The 20,685-nt window shown below is 37.4% G+C and overlaps 1 protein-coding gene across 3 annotated transcripts; it reads left to right on the forward strand.

Annotated features, from left to right (window-relative positions):
• Positions 1 to 7: 7 nt before the first annotated feature.
• On the forward strand, positions 8 to 12,184 carry LOC133122005 (uncharacterized). Of its 3 annotated transcripts, none has more exons than XM_061231642.1 (9): positions 8 to 134; positions 2,503 to 2,571; positions 5,294 to 5,356; positions 6,443 to 6,565; positions 6,784 to 6,895; positions 7,099 to 7,383; positions 7,660 to 7,766; positions 11,342 to 11,404; positions 11,964 to 12,184. In XM_061231642.1, exons 1-8 carry the CDS (start codon positions 114 to 116, stop codon positions 11,402 to 11,404), a joined length of 843 nt encoding a protein of 280 aa, XP_061087626.1. In that variant the 5' UTR covers positions 8 to 113; the 3' UTR covers positions 11,964 to 12,184. The 3 variants fall into 3 exon arrangements, with proteins under 3 accessions (XP_061087626.1, XP_061087627.1, XP_061087628.1); XM_061231643.1 differs by having other exon boundaries at positions 7,743 to 7,766; XM_061231644.1 differs by lacking the exon at positions 7,660 to 7,766.
• The last annotated feature ends 8,501 nt before the right edge of the window (positions 12,185 to 20,685 follow it).

Consider the following 20,685-nt stretch of genomic DNA (forward strand, 5'->3'; position numbering starts at 1 on the left):
CCCCCCCATCCGCTATAATGTCATTATTCAAAGGCTGCCTTCAATGGTAGTAGTCTTGCTGTATTGATTCAAAGCAAACATTCAGCTGATGAAGGAGGGTAGAGCGATGAACAATGAAGTCATCATACCTGACAGTAAGTTCCGTTTTCTCTCAGTGTTTGAGCTATTGATAGTATGTGAAGTATTATTAATGCTGTCATCATTATGGTGCAGATTTTTATTTTATATTCAGTATTTTAGGTTTTGACAATGTGGGCTGGCTGCTGTTAGAATACTTGTGTTGTGCAATATACACTAGGTCAAGGCGGGTTTGACGTCTTAGTATCTTAGTATTTACTCTTAGTCATTATGTTTCTGATGAGGCCAGCTGAGTAGCTGTTTATCACCATCTCTTTTTAATAATGTTATCTGTACAGCAAAGCAACAGTTGGGAAATTAGATATTAGACATGGAGGGATTGTTTTGCAGGGAAAAAGATGGTTACCTTTCCAAATTAAAAGGGAAAGATTAGTGACATGTATTCTTCATGTCATGCATACCTACTTCTGCTATAAAGTGGCTTAAGATGGTAGATGATCCCTCCAAATATGACACTTGCCTAATTACTGTAATGTACTGTACAGAGCAGTACATTTGTTTTGTGGTCAGGGGTACTATGAGGTATGACTAGCTTCACATCAGTTTTTAAATGGGGACGGAATCAGCCGTGGAAAGGGTCTCTGGAAATAAATTAATGAATGAAAACTCTTCCAAGTTGCGGTCACTCTGTTGCCGGTACTGCATTAGATATGGGGCAGTTCTTTATCTTTCTTGGGCAGAGACACCCACAGACTCTTCACTCTACAGGTTCCACTGTGGGGTGTAACATTTCACTGCTCTGTCACATTTCTGCTTCCACTTCCTTTGTGGTATTTTGTGGGCTTGTGCGGAGCATGAAGAGTGCTAGAAATGCAATCAAACAGCAGCTGTGCAAAGGGTATAACAAAACCAAAGAACAAATTAATTTGGCAAACAAACAGAGAGACAAGAAGATAGAGAAAAAACTTTTGTTAATTTTGGTAATGGGTGCAGTCACATACAGACATACTGTATATACAGGAAACTAAGCAAACATAGAGTAATTTTGGAGATCAGGTTATTTATATGGATTTCATGTTTGTTCAAAGTGGTGTAATTGGTTATTGATAGAGGCAGTATTTTTTTCCCCATTGATATATGTTCTGTGACGAGGTGAGTCCATTGTGTAATGTCTTGTTTTCCAGTTGATATGTCTCTTAGTCAGGCCCGCATTAAAGGGTTTGGAGGCCCAGGGCTGACGCATAGGTGTGGCCACAGTGACACACTCTACTGATTTTGAACATGAGATTTACAAAGTTACATTGAGATTTCTTATCACAATCGATTCACAATCATTGGCCTCCTTCAAAGGCAAAATATACCTATTGGATGCTGCCTTATTGGCTACTATTCCACATATCATAGAAGTACTGTAGTAGTCAGCACACAATTATTATTCATTCACATTATGCATTTGAAAATGTAGCAACCCTTGCAAATTCCTCAATAATATCCATAAGGCCCAGCAGTCTGTTGCACCAGTATAACGTAATTTCAAACGTAGGCTAGTTTGAATTAAATTCAGAGTTAAGAGGCAAAAAGTTAAGTTGCAACCTTATTTAAACGGGTTGCACCAATGGACTGTAGAAAAAATAGGTTGCACCTACTGATTTAGTTCCGACGTAGAGTTAAAATACAACTAATTTACACCTAACTTACTCCCTACTAGGTGTAAAGTCATTCCTAAAACCATTCACATAGCGCAATTGTTTGTTTGAAAGATTGGGAAACTCAATGCAGTATAAGCTAGCAGTGCATTCTTCAAGAAAGAGTGGCCAGACTGGTTCGAGCTGACAGAAAGGCTACAGTAACTCAGATAACCACTCTTTACAATTGTGGTGTATAACTGTGACTTTTTCAAGGTGAGATATACTATGAAACTGGAAACTGACCCATGCCTAGTGGCAGGACGATTTGAAAACTTAATCAAGAGTTATGAACAAATCTGTGTTTTAGCACCACTCAAATAATAATAAAAAAATGTCACAAATGTCGCTCTTCCTTGGCCCGCCAGGGGGCGGGGTGTGGACGGTGTATCTAACACTAACTCGAAATGAATTAGAGGAGGGTACTACTAAATTGGGAGAAAAAGGGAAAAATCTGAAATAATTTTTTTTTTTTAAACAAAGAATTTTTCCAGTCCGTTTTCTAACATGTCAGATGCTGTTTAAACTACCCGCTACTTTCGACTGAACTGTAATTGCCAGGAATGTCCTAGAACTGTACCCATGATCTATATTCATTGCAAAGATATTGGTCTTCTTTCTGGATGAAAAATATTAGCTCTAATATGTGTATATATATATTTTAATTAAGCAAAAACCTAAAAGATTTTGGTTGTTCCCTGGTCGCCCCTGCACCATGTTAACCCTTTCACTCTTACAGGTGTATATCTCTATGTACCTGGCAGTTTGTCATGGCGGCTTTCCATACTACGACTACTTGGATAAAGTGGTAATCTTCACTTGTTCCTTTTGTATAATATAGAAGGAGTTCTCAAAAAGGCAACACCAGTCCTTCAGCACAATTAGATGATCCTCTTTAGTTGCAGATTTTTATTAAATGTCATCCCCGTAATCTTAGCATACAATGGACCTCATGCAAGAAAATTCTTCATTTTTTTTCCGAAAGGAGCGCTCATACGAGTATGTCACATTGGATTCAACAAACACACTTAACTTCAGATAACTCTTAAATGACTATCTGTTATGATACGGTATATACGGTACTATTGGTGGGTCCCTTCAGATCGATGGCCAATGAGTTTAATGAGAGCAAGGGACGACTGATACCTGCTTGGGTAGACTGTGGTTCATTCATTTTTGTCTTAAGGTTTCTGTTCAAACATAATATAGTGGACCGTTGATAAACTTTCTCTTTTCTTCTCCTCAACAGTCCAGTAAAATATGCAATGCAGTTGCTGAATCTTGATTCATATTTGATCTGCAAATTTTGACATTTTGATCCAAATTCTCTTTGTCAGGAATTTGACACGCACTTCTTTACGTGACTCATACGACAGGTCCAGACCACTCGTAAATGTTGTTTGTGCATTTGTTTGTGCATCTGGAAAGTATTCACAGCACTTCACTTTTCCCACATTTTGTTATGTTACAGCCTTATTCCAAAATGGAATAAATTCATTTTTTTCCTCAAAATTCTACACACAACACCCCATAATGACAACATGAAATAAGTTTTTGAAATTTTTGCAAATTTATTAAAAATAAAAAACGAAGAAATCACATGTACATAAGTATTCACAGCCTTTCCTCAATACTTTGTTGATGCACCTTTGGCAGCAATTACAGCCTCAAGTCTTTTTGAATATGATGCCACAAGCTTGGCACACCTATCTTTGGGCAGTTTCGCCCATTCGTCTTTGCAGCACCTCTCAAGCTCCATCAGGTTGGATGGGGAGCGTCGGTGCACAGCCATTTTCAGATCTCTCCAGAGTTCAATCAGATTCAAGTCTGGGCTCTGAAGCCACTCCTTTGATATCTTGGCTGTGTGCTTAGGGTCGTTGTCCTGCTGAAAGATGAACCGCCCCAGTCTGAGGTCAAGAGTGCTCTGGAGCAGGTTTTCATCCAGGATGTCTCTGTACATTGCTGCATTCATCTTTCCCTCAATCCTGACTAGTCTCCCAGTTCCGAGTTCTGAAAAACATCCCCACAGCATGATGCTGCCACCACCATGCTTCACTGTAGGGATGGTATTGGCCAGGTGATGAGCAGTGCCTGGTTTCCTCCAAACATGACGCCTGGCATTCACGCCAAAGAGTTCAATCTTTGTCTCATCAGACCAGAGAATTTTGTTTCTCATGGTCTGAGAGTCCTTCAGGTGCCTTTTGGCAAACTCCAGGCGGGCTGCCATGTGCCTTTTACTAAGGAGTGGCTTCCATCTGGCCACTCTACCATACAGGCCTGATTGGTTGATTGCTGACAGGCGGCCAGCTCTCGGAAGAGTCCTGGTGGTTCCGAACTTCTTCCATGGAGGCCACTGTGCTCATTGGGACCTTCAAAGCAGCAGAAATGTTTCTGTACCCTTCCCCAGATTTGTGCCTCGAAACAATCCTGTCTCGGAGGTCTACAGACAATTCCTTTGACTTCATGCTTGGTTTGTGCTCTGACATGCACTGTCAACTGTGGGACCTTATATAGACAGGTGTGTGCCTTTCCAAATCATGTCCAATCAACTGAATTTACCACAGGTGGACTCCAATTAAGCTGTAGAAACATCTCAAGGTTGATCAGTGGAAGCAGGATGAACCTGAGCTCAATTTTGAGCTTCATGGCAAAGGCTATGAATACTTATGTACATGTGATTTCTTAGTTTTTTATTTTTAATAAATTTGCAAAAATCTAAAAACAACTTTTTTCACGTTGTCATGATGGGGTATTGTGTGTAGAATTTGGAGGAAAAAAATTAATTTAATCAATATTGGAATAAGGCTGTAACATAACAAAATGTGGAAAAAGTGAAGCGCTGTGAATACTTTCCGGATGCACTGTACATAAGAAACATTTTACAGAAGAGAAAATTGGTCAATGCACCAAGTTCTCTTAAGTCATTCGCTTTTCATGATTTGTGATTTAAGAACAAATCTGTTCACACAAGTGATTCTTGCACAAGGCCCAATATATATTATTATTCTTAAATTCTGATACTAATATTAAATTATGGCCATTTCGATGTTTATGAGTACATTAAATAGGCCTTTAATACTTTATCACATCTTGAAATGTTTCTTAAAAGGTAGAACAAGAAATCAAATTATTGAAAAGAAAATCAGTTAATGTATGTAATTCTGTGACAACATGGGAAACTGTTCACTGTCTTCCAATGTCATACACCTGACTAATCAGAAACACCTCTGAATCCATGTGTCCCAAACATTATAGTGCCCTGCAATGGGGAGACTTTGTATGACAGGTGCTGTAATTTTTGATGGTGAAATAAAATGTATATAAAATGTATTACAAAACCAAAATTGTGGAATACGGTGCTAAATAAAGAAAACCTTGATTTCTCAGTCACTATCATTACATATGCTCTTTATTGAAAATGTTGCTGATGCTTTTAACATTGTTACACTTTTTCTGTAACACTATCTTAGCTTTTGTAGAATTTGTGGAATTTCAACATTTAAAATATTTTTTACTTGTGTATTTTTTAGAAAAACCATCTACCAACAGATTATTTGTTCAAGATACCTCTGTTAGATTCCACTTGTAATGAGGTAAGAAGCTAAACATGCAGTGAAACACTGTAAACCTGAAAGTGATTTATGCTTTGTATACAGTATGAGGATATTACAAAATTTGCATAATCACTATTGCATCACTTGTACATCTTTCCATATCTCCATTAGCTGACTGAATGACTTGACAATGAACGTTATAAGGTCTTCTTTTGATGGCTTAAATACAGTTATCATATTCTAGATGCAATGAACTTAGATTAGTTGATCTGCCAAAAATGAAATGCTATTTTGGCAGCACTAGTGTATGTAGTGCAAGTGGTCAGCAGTCACTAATGAACAATCAATGTAACTACACTTGCTAAGACTAATGCCCTCCATATTAAATGGGCTTGTGATTGTAAATTTGTTACCACAGATGGTTCTGAAGTTAATCTTGGCAAGCTACTTGCACTGTATTAGTTTACCAATACGTAATTGGTCTGAGAATGTTTTATAGATGTGATTCAATTGTTTAACTGTAAGAGTTGGGGGATTTGATGGGGTGTTTGATGACTATTTTTTTTTAATGTTACCAGAGTGAAATCTTTGCAATTGTATATTTAATATACATTTCATCTATATTAATAAATACAATATTAAACGCAAAACAGTTATAGAATCAATAAATTGTAAAATCAAGAAATTTATTTTTCTATTATAGAGCAATATTTTTAGACTTTCATTGTAGTAGTATCTGCACATTGATTCTTACATATTATAGTTATTGTTAATAACTATAATAAATTAATAATTTGTAATTTTTGGAATCAAGTATACACACATTAAACAACTTTCACACTTTTTATGGTTTATTTTTAAAGATCACTAAAATGATGTGCACCTATTATAACATCCAAACAAGTGATCCAACCCATGTAGTTTCCAATCAATTATACAATCAGTTAGATATCTCAGAGCAACTGTTATATTATGTAATCCATGCCAGTCAAAAAGACTTATTTTGCACTGTATGATTATTGATGATGAAGTATTATTGCCGCATAATCTAGGGACAATGTTAATTAGTGATAATTAATGCGTCCTGTTCTTTAAAGGTTATTGTTTTTTCTTGTTCTTTTACAGATAAGGGACAATTATCTACAAGTCAAATGGACTCTAGGATGTCTGATTCAGAGAGATAAAGATAAAAATACCACAGTCTATTTAGCAATTAACCACTTATTTATAAAATTGAAGCATTGCCAGGTTTGTTCGCAATTACTTTTTTTTTTTTTACATAGCAAACATTCTGGTCATGTAAATGACTGCTTTTAAATGAGCCTGTGATTCAAGTAAGCCTTTATGTGTGCATAAGCCTGGTACAGATTGGGTAAAGAATCTGTTCACCCTTTGTTCACCTGATGTTCTTATGCTTGAGACCTGCAAAAATTGACCCTTTCCTTTCTATCACTATCTCTGTGTAGGAATTTTCAAAGAAAAGATGTCATCTAACTGGCCATCTCCAATATGTCAGTGTAACACAGTTCCGAGAGAAGTATAGTGAGGCTTACGAACTCCAGGATGAAATGCAGCATGGTACCAAAAAAAAGAATTACTTTATAAATTGTGCTCACAATATGATTAACTATACTACAACAAAAACAAAGTTCTGTTTCTTTGTGAATGATGATTGTTGCAAATAATCTTTTAGCGCAACCTTTTGTATTTACTCAAAGTAATAGTGGTAATATTTGAATTTGAAAATCATTTATCAAATGAATCTGTATTTCTGTTCTTAGATTACGTATCATGTAGATGTCCAAGTACAAGCACAGCTGTCCCAACAACAGAAATATTGGTGACAGCTTTTGAACCGTCTCCAACTTCTATGCAAGCAACAACACAGGGTGAAATTGGATCAACAAGTTACCCATCGCAGTCAACTGCTAAAACAGATATCCCAACAAGAAGATCTAGAGACATAACAAAAGCAGTGGCGGTATCAACACATAAAACCGAACCGGACAGGGGACTACTTTTGACCACCGCATTGCCATTTATTTTCATGGGCCATAAGTCATCAGGTATCTCTAATTTTCCCCACTTGACACAGATGGACCACACAGAAATGTTAACTCCTTACTTGCAATTTGTACATACTCTCATATTTCTTGTGCATGTTTTAACGTAGTGAGTGATGATAATCTTTGAGGTGATGTTGAGCAATTACTAATAATTTGTTATCTATATATAAGTAAGCATAAACTCCTACCCATCAAGGGCTCATTATGTGTTGAATAGAACATCAAATATGTTGAATAGCAACATCTTCCTTTATCATTTTGTGTGATTTCTTCTAGAAAAGGCAGTGTTTTCAGCAATTGTGTTTATGGCTATTGCTATTGTATGCTTCACCTTTGCTACTCTTTACCTGGCGGTTAAGAACAGACAACTAAGGAGAACACAGGTGAGTGTGACCCTCAACAGCTTTGTTGGTAGATATCCAGGTTGCCAACCCATGTTTCATTTGAACTGTATTCTGCCTATAAGTGATATATGATATAAGATATGTGTATAGATTATTAGATAGAGAAACAGGTTGTTATATTGTTTTTAAGAATTCTGCTGTACTAACATCAAAGTCAGAAATACCCAAGGCCTGCGATCTATGGCCCTACCTTCTGCAATTGTCACTGGAGACACACCAGATTTGATGGGGTGTCAGGGCCCTGCCTGGAGGTTCTCTTTGCACACCTTGTGTTTGAATGCAGTCCGTACAACATACCAGTCAGTATCGTTAATTATTGTTGAAACTGGACAGCTGAAATCTACCTTACTGTTAGAAGCAGTTCCAGATTCAAGTGGAGAGCAATGCTGTGGGATTTGGTTTTATAATATAGAATATGTAGATGGAGATTGTGACTTCCCAGATTTAACAATGATTTGTGTACAAATATGACCTCTGTTGTTGGAGGCAGAATTAAAAAGTATTTTTTTTAGAGGTACTCAATAGCTGAGTGGGATTACCAACTAACACATCCATCTTTGGTCTCATTAAAAAGAGACTCAAACCATATAGATATCCTATAGAAATTAATTCATTCTTAAAATACAATTTTTTGCACTCGAAAATCTGTCGAAGACGTATGAGACTTCTGGGGCTGAACATCAGTCATAACATTAGTGACTTATATATTCTGTATTTGTCTAGCATAGAAACGTGAAGTTAGGAAATTTGGTTCAATTCATAAGCCGTCACAAACTGAATGGCTTGACAAAAGTAAAAGCAAAGGCGATCGGGGTTGTAATGGCACTTTTTAAGCTATAAGCAAACAGGAGAAACCTCTGTATCCACTGTCTCCATCAGATTCGGTGTTGAACAACGTAACGTTATTGCTTCTATATCGATTGCATTTTTAGTAATTAGCGAACCCATGCGTCATTGGTGTTGCAGCAGAAAATGTCTTAAATACAATTTATGTAGCCTATAGAATGTTTTACATTATGTAATGTTGCATATTTATTTAGGCTACTAAACGGAAATGTCAGAGTTAAATTGATTCATCAGTGACTATGAATTGGCAAACATGCTCTAAATTGATTTGTGCTTATTATGATTTTACCAATAGGGTATTTTATTATTAAGAAAGACCTGAGTGATTCCATTTGTATCCTAAATTAATATGAATAATATGAATGATGAAATATCATATTGGAATGGTTTTTGGTTTTGTAGAGGGGGATCAGTCAGCCTCCACACCAGAGCCAGTCAGGCCCCAGTCAGCCTCACAGACAGGCCCACAGAGAGCCCCAATACCAGCCTCACAGAGAGCCTCCATGCAGTGCAGAGATAGATGAGGAAGAAGCCCATGCCCTAATAAACAGATCAGTTGAAATTGATGCAACATCAGTTCCCAGAGCTTAGCAGAGCATTGTTGTCTCTTGACATGGACTGGAAAGAGTCCAAGGACATAGGTTTAATTTTGACATTGGTAGGGACACAAATGGGAGAGGTCCTGAGGGGATGTAACCCCCACTGGAAGCTGAGGCATTTATTGATGGACTTCTGACCACCATTTCATGTCATCTAGAGCCTTAATTTATATTTATGGTGGCCAACACACTCATTAAGAGACACACACTAGCACATTACTGAATCGTTAACTCATATTTACCAGTTGAATGGGATTTTGAAGAGCACATTTTTGTTTTAAGCCAGGTACTGTTGCCTATTCAAACCAATGATCTGTAAACCTGTATTTACATTTAAAGTAATTAAAAAATAAATAATAATAATAATAATAATAATAATAATAATAACATATTATTGTAAGACTAATAAGATGTTTAACATTTATGGGATTAATTATTGTGATTAATGCAAAATCGACTAATCTTTAAAATACAGTGGTGTCATGTTCCAGTTTATTCTTGTCTTGTCGCTGGTGTCTGCACACACACCTTTGCCGGTCTCTCTGAAAGACGCTCCAAATAAAACTATTTGCTACTGCTAATATACTAAAAAATAATAGTTTAATTCAACAAACATAGGCTAACTGTTTCCCATACCATTAGGCCAGCTCCCACAAGAAAGAATTGTTTGTTGCTGGAGATCAGATACCATTTCAAATAAATTGTGCTGTCCATTCCTAGTACTAGTTATGGAGAAGAAAATGCCCTTGTTATCCTCCGTAGGTTTTCATTAGCCTACTTTTCACATTTTTTGGTTGGATGTGAAACAGGTTGGTTGTCCTGCTAGCGCCAGCACAGGGGACCACCAGTCACGGTCTTTCTAAAAGTGGAGCCACTCTAAGCCACAAAAGGTGGCGTGCATGAAAATCCACAATATTTTAGCTCTCAAAAAAGAAGTAGGCCAAAATGATCCTATCTACTTGCCACTTTATTTAGCAAACGTTCGGAACACAGTGAGCGCTAATTGCGTGAATAGCGCTGTTGAACGTAAAATTGCATATAACATCAATCACTCAAAATGCATTCACTGCAATGGGCCGAGTGACGAAGATATTGAAGATTGATGGGATTATTCTGACTAATACAAAATCGAACAACTCATTTTTATTGAAAATTGTTTGCTGATTCCACCAGTTTACCATAGAAAACCATAGAATTTGGCTATTTAATTGATCTTTCTTAATAATAATTATTCATTTCAATCACATAAACCTTTTATATGTAGGTAAGTCTAGCTCACAATACCACTTGTGTTCATTATTCAGAGTGCTGAACATCTTTTAACAAGGATATTGTTTGTTGGAACGGCCGGATTCAGAAAATAAACGTATTTTACTTAATCCTCACTTCCCCGACAATTAACCGGTTATTCATATTGTGGGATATAGATCTCACCTACATCTTTCTACAACCTGTTAATACACTTAACCATTTTGAGGTGGTGGGGGGGGGGGTGGCTGTGATTCCCTTAAACAAAGACTGATGTGCTTCCCTAGCTTGATGAGGGTAGGCAGCCGTTTTGTTCCAGAGATCTTGCTACAAAGGAAACATGATATTGTTTAATTTGCTGAATGTATTGTGTTGGTACTTTTTGTTTCCGTAAGCACAGGAACCTGGAAACAAAGACGATAATCCCCTATCGCTATAGAAGTTTGGAGAAAGATGTGTCAACATTCTTTGTTACTTTGTTGGTGGACAATGAAAACATTTATTTGCAACCTAATATTTTGTTAATTAATAACTTCAGTGCATACAACATTTTTGCCAAATGCCTCATCAGAGTGATTGGTGTGTATACAGTCATATACTCAAGGGTCATAATAATTTGCATTAGTGTACACAATTTTGTGAAGGAAATGTGTCATTGAAAAGACATACCCCAATAATGCACATGAATTTGTATTTGTTTTGTTAACAATATTAATCCAAAGGACCTGAATGTAGCCTGTGTATGAAACTGATGAGTTAGCCTACATTGTAAATGTAATGTTAAATTCAGTTAGGATGCATACAATGGCCAATGGAAAAGTCATGACACTGTATATAATTTAATTATTATGTTTCTATTAGTTACAGGCAAATATTGCTTTGGAACAGCAGACTGCTAACCAAGAAGAAACAGAGCTTCTATAGGTAATTTCTTAATTCTCTTTCTTAATTTTAGGCATGTAGGTCAGTCTAACATGATGATGTCCTGTAGTACATGCTGTGCCTAGTTATGTTATGGCAGTAATGGCTAGATGCACGTATAGTGACCACTGCTTACCTGGGTGTTGTGAATCACACGTCATTGTTATCAGTCATGTTCATGATCAAATCAAAATCAAGACATCCAGTGTAGAAGAAGAAGATATTTAAAAAAATGTGTCTGTAGGTGAAAGAAAATTAGAGACACAGGAAGGACAAGTTGGTTTAAATTGCTGTACAAGTGAATCAAACTTGGGGTCAACCTGAGGAAATGTAACTGACAGATCTGGGTTGCCTTTATATAACTGAAGTGGAGGATTGATTCCTCTGGACTAGTGAGGGGTCATAACAGTTATCTAGACTCGTCCTAGAAAAAATAGCTTACTGTGTAAGGAAATATCTATAAATCTAGATACATTTTTTTCCATTTCAAATTTGCGAAATTCTTTGTTTAAAAGAATGAAGCTGCACTTCAGTGTTAAATAGTTTTTAACTTCTCTCATAGGTCACTCACCTGAAGAAAATCCCAGTGGTTTCCAATGACCACTGGAAAATCCCAACAATTCACACTGCTGCCACTCAGTTTGCCTGTGCACATAATATATGACTCTAATATTGCATGGTACAGCAGAAAAAAAATATTTTGGGGTGAGTCTCTCAATGTATACCAACCAAGAAATTGCAATGTTGTGCAATAAAAACAAACATGTTGAATCATTTTTTCAACCCCTTGTCGGTCATTTATTTGCATTTTTTTTTTTTGCGGTAAAGTTTTCAATCAATCTGGTTACCCAATGTACTCTTTAAAAATATTAAAACTCACAGGTCTACTGTATCTCTATGAAATAACGCGAATCACAGTAAACTTACCATCCTTATCACAGCAAGGATCCAGCAAACAACATCCAGTTGATATATATATTTTTTATTTCCTTTAAAAAGCAATTCTCCAGAGGAATTATGGTTGGCTGTTTTGCATTGCCTACATGCTGGAAGTGCTGTGTACACAGCAATAGGCAATATTTCTGATCATTTGTACTGTCATCACGTGTCATTATGCAGCACTGCTTCAATATTTTTCACACTCAACCCATCAGCTGTGTTTTTCAAGAAATCTAGCTCATCAGCAAGTTTGTTGCAAAACACAAAACAGAAACCCAGCTAGCTAAGTTAGCAAACATTCTAAAGGTCATTTCGGACTTCTAATGGTCAAGTGAGGAATTGCAGCAACAAACATCATCAAACCACAACACTGTTTATCCCTCTTCCTTCTCTGTGAATGTGCTGACGTTGAGCCCCTGGCTAGTGTGGTGATGTTTGTTAATGTTAGAATGAGGACAGATGCTTTCTTCTTTCTTTTTAGCCATGTTTGTTTGTTTTATGTTTTGCTTATTTACATAATGTTTTAGTAGCACTACAGCTAAAAGTTGCACTGACACTAATTTGCTTGGTTAGCTTCAATACTTGTGTCAGCACCAAAATCAGCAATGACTTATCTTGCTATCCATAACTAAGTTAGAAAATGTTTTTAACAAGTTTGCTAACATTATCTGTTACCTCAAAGAGAAAATGTCTACCTGGCTAACTAGCTAACTGCAGGGCTGAAGAACCATTCGCAACCAGAGAATGCATAGAACTGAAGTCTTTATTAACTTCAGGGGAGGTCACACAAGCTTGGGTTGCTGTCCAGAAGACGGATGCCGTGCAGAAAATCCAAAAAGTTGATGTCACAGGCAAAAGCTTGTACACGAATAGGCAGTCCAACTGAGCTAAGGTACAAAGGGAAATCCAGAAAACTTAAACCAGAAGTTCAGTCCGAATTGAACTCCAGAAGATCAAAACGGAATCAATTTTGACAATTAAAAATTCAAGAAACAAAAGTCAGGTTACACAAAAAGTGTTGATAAACTGAACAAATCTGGAAAATGCTGGAGAGATTTTCCCAGTTTCTTGAAAGCAAGTGCTCAGTAATGAGGTGCCCCTTACAAAAAAAATTCATGAAAGTATACTAAAAGTATGTTTTTTAAAGTATAGTAGACTATTAGTTTACCTTTGGCATACTTTCAAGAAGTAAACATAGAAAATGCTTTACTTATAGAACACATTATACTGTACACTCGAATGTACTATTTATTTATTTTTGAAAATATTATTATGAAGTCATAGCTTCATACCCTTATCTTTGATATTGTAATAATTTTTATTGCTCCACATTTTGTCCAAAGTAATTTGACGGAAAATAGTGTCCAAACACATAGGCTACAGGAAATCAGACTACAAGCAAAATATCCTCATTTTATAAATGCCAAAAGGCATCACACATTTAACATAATAATTGAGGGAAATTCATTATATCTTCCAGTAAGTTTTACACGTTAAAACTAACAAAATTTTATCATGTTAGGCCCATTTCCTATTCCTTTCAGTCAAACAATCAAAATGTAAAAATGTTGATTTGGTCAGTTTTTTGGGTCCAGGGCTTATAATTTTTCTAGATTTCCGATGAGACATTTTTCCAATTATTAAAACATTTTATTGCTCATATTTTTTTTGTTTTTATCATGTTAGGCCCATTTCCTATTAATTTCAGTTGAAAAAAACTAAACTTTAAAATCTGTCAGTGTGGACAGTTTTTCAGGTCTGGAGCTTATCATTTTTCTTGATCAAAACAGAGACAGAATCAGAATCCAAGAAGACATTTTTCGAATAATTTTTACATTTTCTTGCTCAGATTTTGTTGGTTTCATCATGTTTCATCACCATTTTCTATTCATTTCAGTGAAAAGAAAATCTGTCGATTTGGTCAGTTTTTCAGGTCCAGGGCTTATCAGTTTTCTTGAGACATTTTTCCAATTCTTCATTTATTTTCTTGCTCATATTTTTTTGCTTTCATCATGTTAGGCCCATTTCCATTTCATTTCAGTCAAAAAATATAAAAATTTTAATCAGTTGATTTGGTCAGTTTTTCAGGTCCGGGGCTTATAATGTTTCTTTATTTCAGGTGAGACATTTTTCAATTATTTTGACATTTTCTAGCTCATATCTTTTTGGTTTCACCATGTTCCATTTCATTTCAGTCAATAAAATATTTATTTATTTATTCATTTTTTTATTTTAATCTGTCAATTTGGTCTATTTTTCAGGTCAGGTTCAGAATTTTTCTTGATTTCTGGTGAGACATTTTTCTAATTCATTTAACATTTTCTTGCTCGTATTTTTTTGGGTTTTATCATGTTTGGCCCATTTTCTATTCATTTCAGTCAAAAAATCGAAATGTTAAAATCCGCCAATTTGGTCAGTTTTTCAGGTCCGGGGCTTATAATTTTTCTTGATTTCCAGTGAGGCATTTTTCTAATTCTTTTTACATTTTCTTGTTCATATTTTTTTGGTTTCATCATGTAAAGCCCATTTCCTACTAATTTCAATGAAAAAAATCTACATTTTATAATCTGCAGATTTGGTCAATTTGTCAGCTCGGAGGCTTATAATTTTTCTTGATTTCTGGTGAGACATTTTTCTAATTCATTTAACATTTTCTTGCTCGTATTTTTTTGGGTTTTATCATGTTTGGCCCATTTTCTATTCATTTCAGTCAAAAAATCGAAATGTTAAAATCCGCCAATTTGGTCAGTTTTTCAGGTCCGGGGCTTATAATTTTTCTTGATTTCCAGTGAGGCATTTTTCTAATTCTTTTTACATTTTCTTGTTCATATTTTTTTGGTTTCATCATGTAAAGCCCATTTCCTACTAATTTCAATGAAAAAAATCTACATTTTATAATCTGCAGATTTGGTCAATTTGTCAGCTCGGAGGCTTATAATTTTTCTTGATTTCCGGTGAGACATTTTGCATCATTTTTAAATTTTCTTGCTCAGATTTTTTTGTTTTATCATGTCCGGCCCATTTCCTCTTCATTTCAATGCAAAGAAATCAAAATGTAAAAATCCGTTGATTTGGTCTGCTTTTCTGTTCCAGGGCTTATCATTTTTCATGATTTCTGGTGAGTATTTCCCCAATTGTTTTTCATTTAACATTTTCTTGCTCATATTTCATTGATTTCGTCATATTTGGCCCATTTTACATTCATTTCATTCAAAATGGCTCATTATGTTTCTTGATTTCCAGTGAGACATTTTTCATTCATTCATTCATTATCCTAACCCGCTTATCCTGAACAGGGTCGCAGGGGGGCTGGAGCCTATCCCAGCATACATTGGGTGACAGGAATACACCCTGGACAGGTCACCAGTCCATCGCAGGGCACACACACCATTCACTCACACACTCACACACTCATACCTACGGGCAACCTACTCTCCAATCAGCCTAACCTGCATGTCTTTGGACTGTGGGAGGAAACCAGAGTACCCGGAGGAAACCCACGCAGACACGGGGAGAATATGCAAACTCCGTACAGAGAGGCCCCGGCCGATGGGGATTCGAACCCAGGACCTCCTTGCTGTGAGGCGCCAGTGCTACCCACTGCACCATCCGTGCCGCCAAGAACGGTACAAACAAAAAATGAAAACATAAAACCACACTTCACACAAAATTAAACATTTCAAAACAAAATTATGAAACCATCCACCCCACAGCACAGATGGCCCCTCCCAAACCTGTAATATGCATACTTCAACTTCAGGCAAGCTGAAACCACCCCCCTCAACATCACAACCGGATCGGTAATCCTAGCACCCCTTCCTTTATTCTGCCGCGCCAGCCATATTGCCACTTTTGTCAGTCCAAAAATTAAATTCAACAAAGCACATTGAGCTCTGTAGCGCACACAGGACGCAAAACAAACTTCTCAAGGTTAAAACTGTCATGATCCTGGATACTGTTTGTTTAATTCCTTATTCTTGTAAATGTAAATGTTTACATTCATTAGTCATTGCACTCGTCTCCCGCTGTGTATTTATGCCTGTCCTTTTCAGTTGCTCTTTGCTAGTTATTGTTCCCCCTTGTTCTAGCCTCCTCGTCCCCATACCTTTGCCCTTGCAGCATTCTGTCTGGCTCTTCTCTGAACTCTTCTCTTGCATCGTGATCTCTGTACCTCTGCTCTGTTTGGACTGACTTCTCGGTTTTTGAACTTTGCCTGTTTTGATTACGCTCTGTCTTCCCCTTCATCTGCCTTAATTAAACCTGCCATTTTCTCATAACCCCTGAGTCTGCTATTGGTTCCTCTGTCCCCCACCCATGACAAAAACCACAATCCAACCTGCCACATATTAACTGCAACAAAGACAGCGCTTCTGCAATGTTAAAACATTCAGAAAAAAACATGTGGAACAGACGCACAAGCGCTACAAAAAGGAGTTTTGGTGACCCCTGCCTCAACATGCGCATGGTAGCTATTCGTCACCAGGGCCCCATGAGCATGAGCCCTTTGCGATAGAGCCAATGCTCTCCAGCATGCATCAGCATTATACAAGAGTTTTTTGCGCAGCCCGGAGACGAAAAGACGCCACTCTGCTCTTCAAGTCCAGTAGTCCCTGTTCTCCCTCTTGCACAGGCAAATACAGGACAGCTGCTCTTATGCAGTGGTATTGGTAGTCTCTGTGGCTCCAGAAGTGCCAATGCCATGTGTTCCAAAGCAGAGAGCTCAGCATGCCTCTTAGCTCATACTTTCAGCCCTATTTTAGAGAATGGGTCACTGTGTATTTCAGGTGAAGCCATCCCAGGTCTCTGACTGCCTCCCACAAGAGTGCTCTAAAGTTCACAGTCTCTCAAAATCGCACGGACAGTCCCAAGCTGCCTCAGCCGAAGTGCTTCCCCAAGCACATTAACCCTCTGACAGCTCTCCTAACCCTAGTGTATGCACTTGGGGTTCAATATTAGGGATGCAATTAATAATGCGTCTGCGTATTTTAATTTCCATATGATTCCATTGAATTTCATAAACTGCTATTTTAAATGCACTAAGAAATGTGGATGTTACACCTGAATACACAAGAGCGACAGACAGATCTGAGGTTGACAAATCCATTTCAACAAATGCTAGGCTACTGCTGGTGGTTTGCAGTACTTCTACTAACTCTGGGAATGTGAAGTGAAAATTGTGCAGCATCTACAATAATATAATGTATAGGCAGACCAACTAGCGCACTTAAACATACAAAAGTAAAGCATCCTGCCATCAGCAGCAGGGAACTGGAGCAATAGTCATCTCAACAGTCATCTCTCACCTCATTAGTTCAGAGGAGGACATCATGTGATGACAAGGTAAAATATAAATCTAGCCTACTGAGCTGTCACTAGTCTCCCCTCAATGAAAAATAAATAAAAAATGTAATTAAAAAGAGGGTTCAATCACTATTTGAGTGGAGAAATCCATTTCTGTATGTCCAAATTGACTGGGCCTAGTGTCCTCGACCCCATGTACATTTTTCTGTGATTTTCTCCACCATTCTGTCCAGTGTCTTATCTGGTGATTGCAATATCTCCACCATGAAGCAAATGTCAAAGTGATAATGATATTTCAAGGAGATGAGCTTACAGTTGCGTCTAAACAGGCATTTGGAACATGAAGGTCAGAATATACTGTACCATATGAATGAATGAAGCTGGTGAGACTATAGATATCATACTATGTTCTCATCTCCACATCCCCACTGCTCTCTTGCTCTTTCCCCTTCTCTTGCATCCTCTGCCAACCTTTCCACCTGTCCCATTATCTCTTATTTCAGCAGTGAGGTCAGCATCTCTCTCCTCTCAATCTCTGTCATTGGAATGGTTGCCAGATGCAGGGTTTTCAATTCCCATTTTTCCCCTAATCCTTTTGCAGTTCTCTTTGTCTATCTCGGGTAACCCCTCTCCCCTTCTCCCTCCCTCTTTCATCACTCTATAAAAGCCCCCAATGCTCTTATAACAATAGTCATACTTTGTTTTTCAGCAGCAAACATCCTATCCTCTAAAGGTAAGGATTATGTCATTTTCCCTCCTGTTATACCTTAGAATAATGGGTCTTTAATATGCCATATAATCTCTGTAATCTCTCCTAAATGTAATTTTCTACTTGGTAGCTGGATTGCTTATTGTGCGTTTATTCTGTATTTGTCTAGCTGTCTTTTCTGTTTTTCTACCATTTCCAAACAAGTCACATATCTTTTTTCCTGTCTGTCTGCCAGTGTTTTTGTTTCTCTTACATTCTTCTTTTATTGTGCATAAATCGAGTTCACTTATATTTTTCACTGTGTTTTGGCATTAATGCCACACTATGTCTTTTGATTGTTTCTGTCTATTTCTGCAATGGTATTTGGTGGTTTTCAACTAGCATCTTTAATTTTCCATCTGCCTTTCTTCAAGTGAGCCAACATACCATGGCAGTGAAACAATGCATTCTTCAACTAGTCCCCCCCCCATGAATCATGTGTACAGACTATTCATACTAACTGACTGTGACAAATGGAAGGAAGGAAGGAATAGGTGCGTTGTGTGTGTTGGGGGAGCAGGAACTGTAGAAAGAATGAGGTAGATAAATGTTTATTTGAAGGTAAACATCCTCCTCCTAGCTGTTACAAAAACTCTTTATTACTAGGTCTATAGAGTAAATGGCTCTTTCCCCACAAAATTAATGTATGGCTTCTCTGTCCCTGTATAATTTATTATCAAATAAAGAGTGATTCCCTTCTCAGTTAATATGATAATGTCCAGACTATGTCTATGATTATGCTCAACTGACCCCTCTCTTGTCCCACCACTATTAATAATATCTTGTTTCATTCTGAGGGGAGTCACCTAATCTCCCTCTAGTTGATTCTCTCCCCTCTCTGTCACTGACTAAAATTATCTGAACAGAATTCCACCTCTAATGCCCAACAGGCCGGCCCTACATAACTGTATACCTCTCTAAATCCCCTCTTTCTATCTCTGTATTGCTATCTAATTATTTACAAATCGGTCTTTATCTCTCATCTCTGTATGGAATAAACACTCACTATAATGCTATAAGAATACACACTTATGTATTCGTAAAGCATTTAACTTGGTCACCCTATCTTTCTTTTTTTTTTTTTTTTTTGATATTTTTTAGGCCTTTTTCAGCTTTATTGGACAGTATATAGTATAGAGAGACAGGAAGAATGGGAGCGAGAGAGAGGGGAAGACATGCGACAAATGTCGGCCGGTCGGATTCGAACCGCCGACGTCGCGGCTCGCAATGAGCATGTGGTCAGTGCTCTACCGGCTGCGCCACCGAGACACCCCAAGGCCACCCTATCTTTCTTAATGTGCTAATAAGAACTCTCCCACTCACAATGTATTTATCAATGACCTAAAATACACTATTCGCTTGCATTGAGTGCCATGGAAAAGTTAAATGAAACAGCTTTAATTCCCCTCTCTGTTTGGATTAGGGAGGATCTGCTGGCTTGATAATCTTTACTGATTTTTAGAGTTGCTTGGCCTGTATGGTCTCCACATCAAAGTAATGGTTGTTGACTGGATTATCTGATTATTTGAATTGAGTGAGTTAGGGCTGAAAAGACTTGCTGTGACTTGCTGTGACTTGCAATACAGTTACATAGACTGAACAGAGAGATTGTAATAACTTCCCAGTTTAGAGATGGATAGTCTACTCTATAGCCAGCAAGCAATCAACTAACCACAGACATAGGAAATCAACAAACATCCAGCTTTGGTATATTATATAGCACAATGCTATTGGCTTACTGTGGGTTGGTATACCATTAAGTTTTCCCTTAATGAGAAAATGAACACTCGGTGAGCAGTTTATTATGTTGCCCTGTACACCAGCTTGTTAATGCAAATATTTTATCAGCAAATCATGTTGCAGCAATTAATACATACAAGCATGCAGACATGGTCAAGAGGTACAGCTGTTTTTCACACCAAATATCAGAAGGGGTAGAAAAAATATGGGGAAGAAATGTCATCTAAGTGACTTTGACCCTGGAATGATTGTTGGTCTCAGACAGTTTGGTTTGAGTATCTCAGAAACTGCTAATCTCCTGGGATTTTCACGTGCAACAGTCTCTGGTGCGAAAAACAAAAAACATCTAGTGAGCAGCAGTTCTGTGGGCAAAAACACCTTGTTAATGAGAGGTGAGAGGAGAAGGGCCAGACTGGTCAAAGCTGACAGGAAGGTGACAGTGACGCAAATAACCACACATTACAACAGTGGTATGCAGAAGAGCATCTCTGATCATGTTAAACCTCTTAAGTGGATAGGCTACAGCAGCAGAAGACTTACTAAGTCTAAAAATTAA

This window comes from Conger conger, chromosome 2 (assembly GCF_963514075.1).
Source record: "Conger conger chromosome 2, fConCon1.1, whole genome shotgun sequence".
Taxonomy (NCBI): Eukaryota; Metazoa; Chordata; class Actinopteri; order Anguilliformes; family Congridae; genus Conger; species Conger conger.

Excerpts from the sequence above, each read along its gene's own strand:
- LOC133122005 (XM_061231642.1), top strand. The coding sequence starts at position 114 with ATGAAGTCATCATACCTGACA. Across the intron at positions 5,357-6,442 it reads TAGATTCCACTTGTAATGAG|ATAAGGGACAATTATCTACA; the intron begins GTAAGAAGCTAA and ends GTTCTTTTACAG. Across the intron at positions 6,566-6,783 it reads TAAAATTGAAGCATTGCCAG|GAATTTTCAAAGAAAAGATG; the intron begins GTTTGTTCGCAA and ends ATCTCTGTGTAG.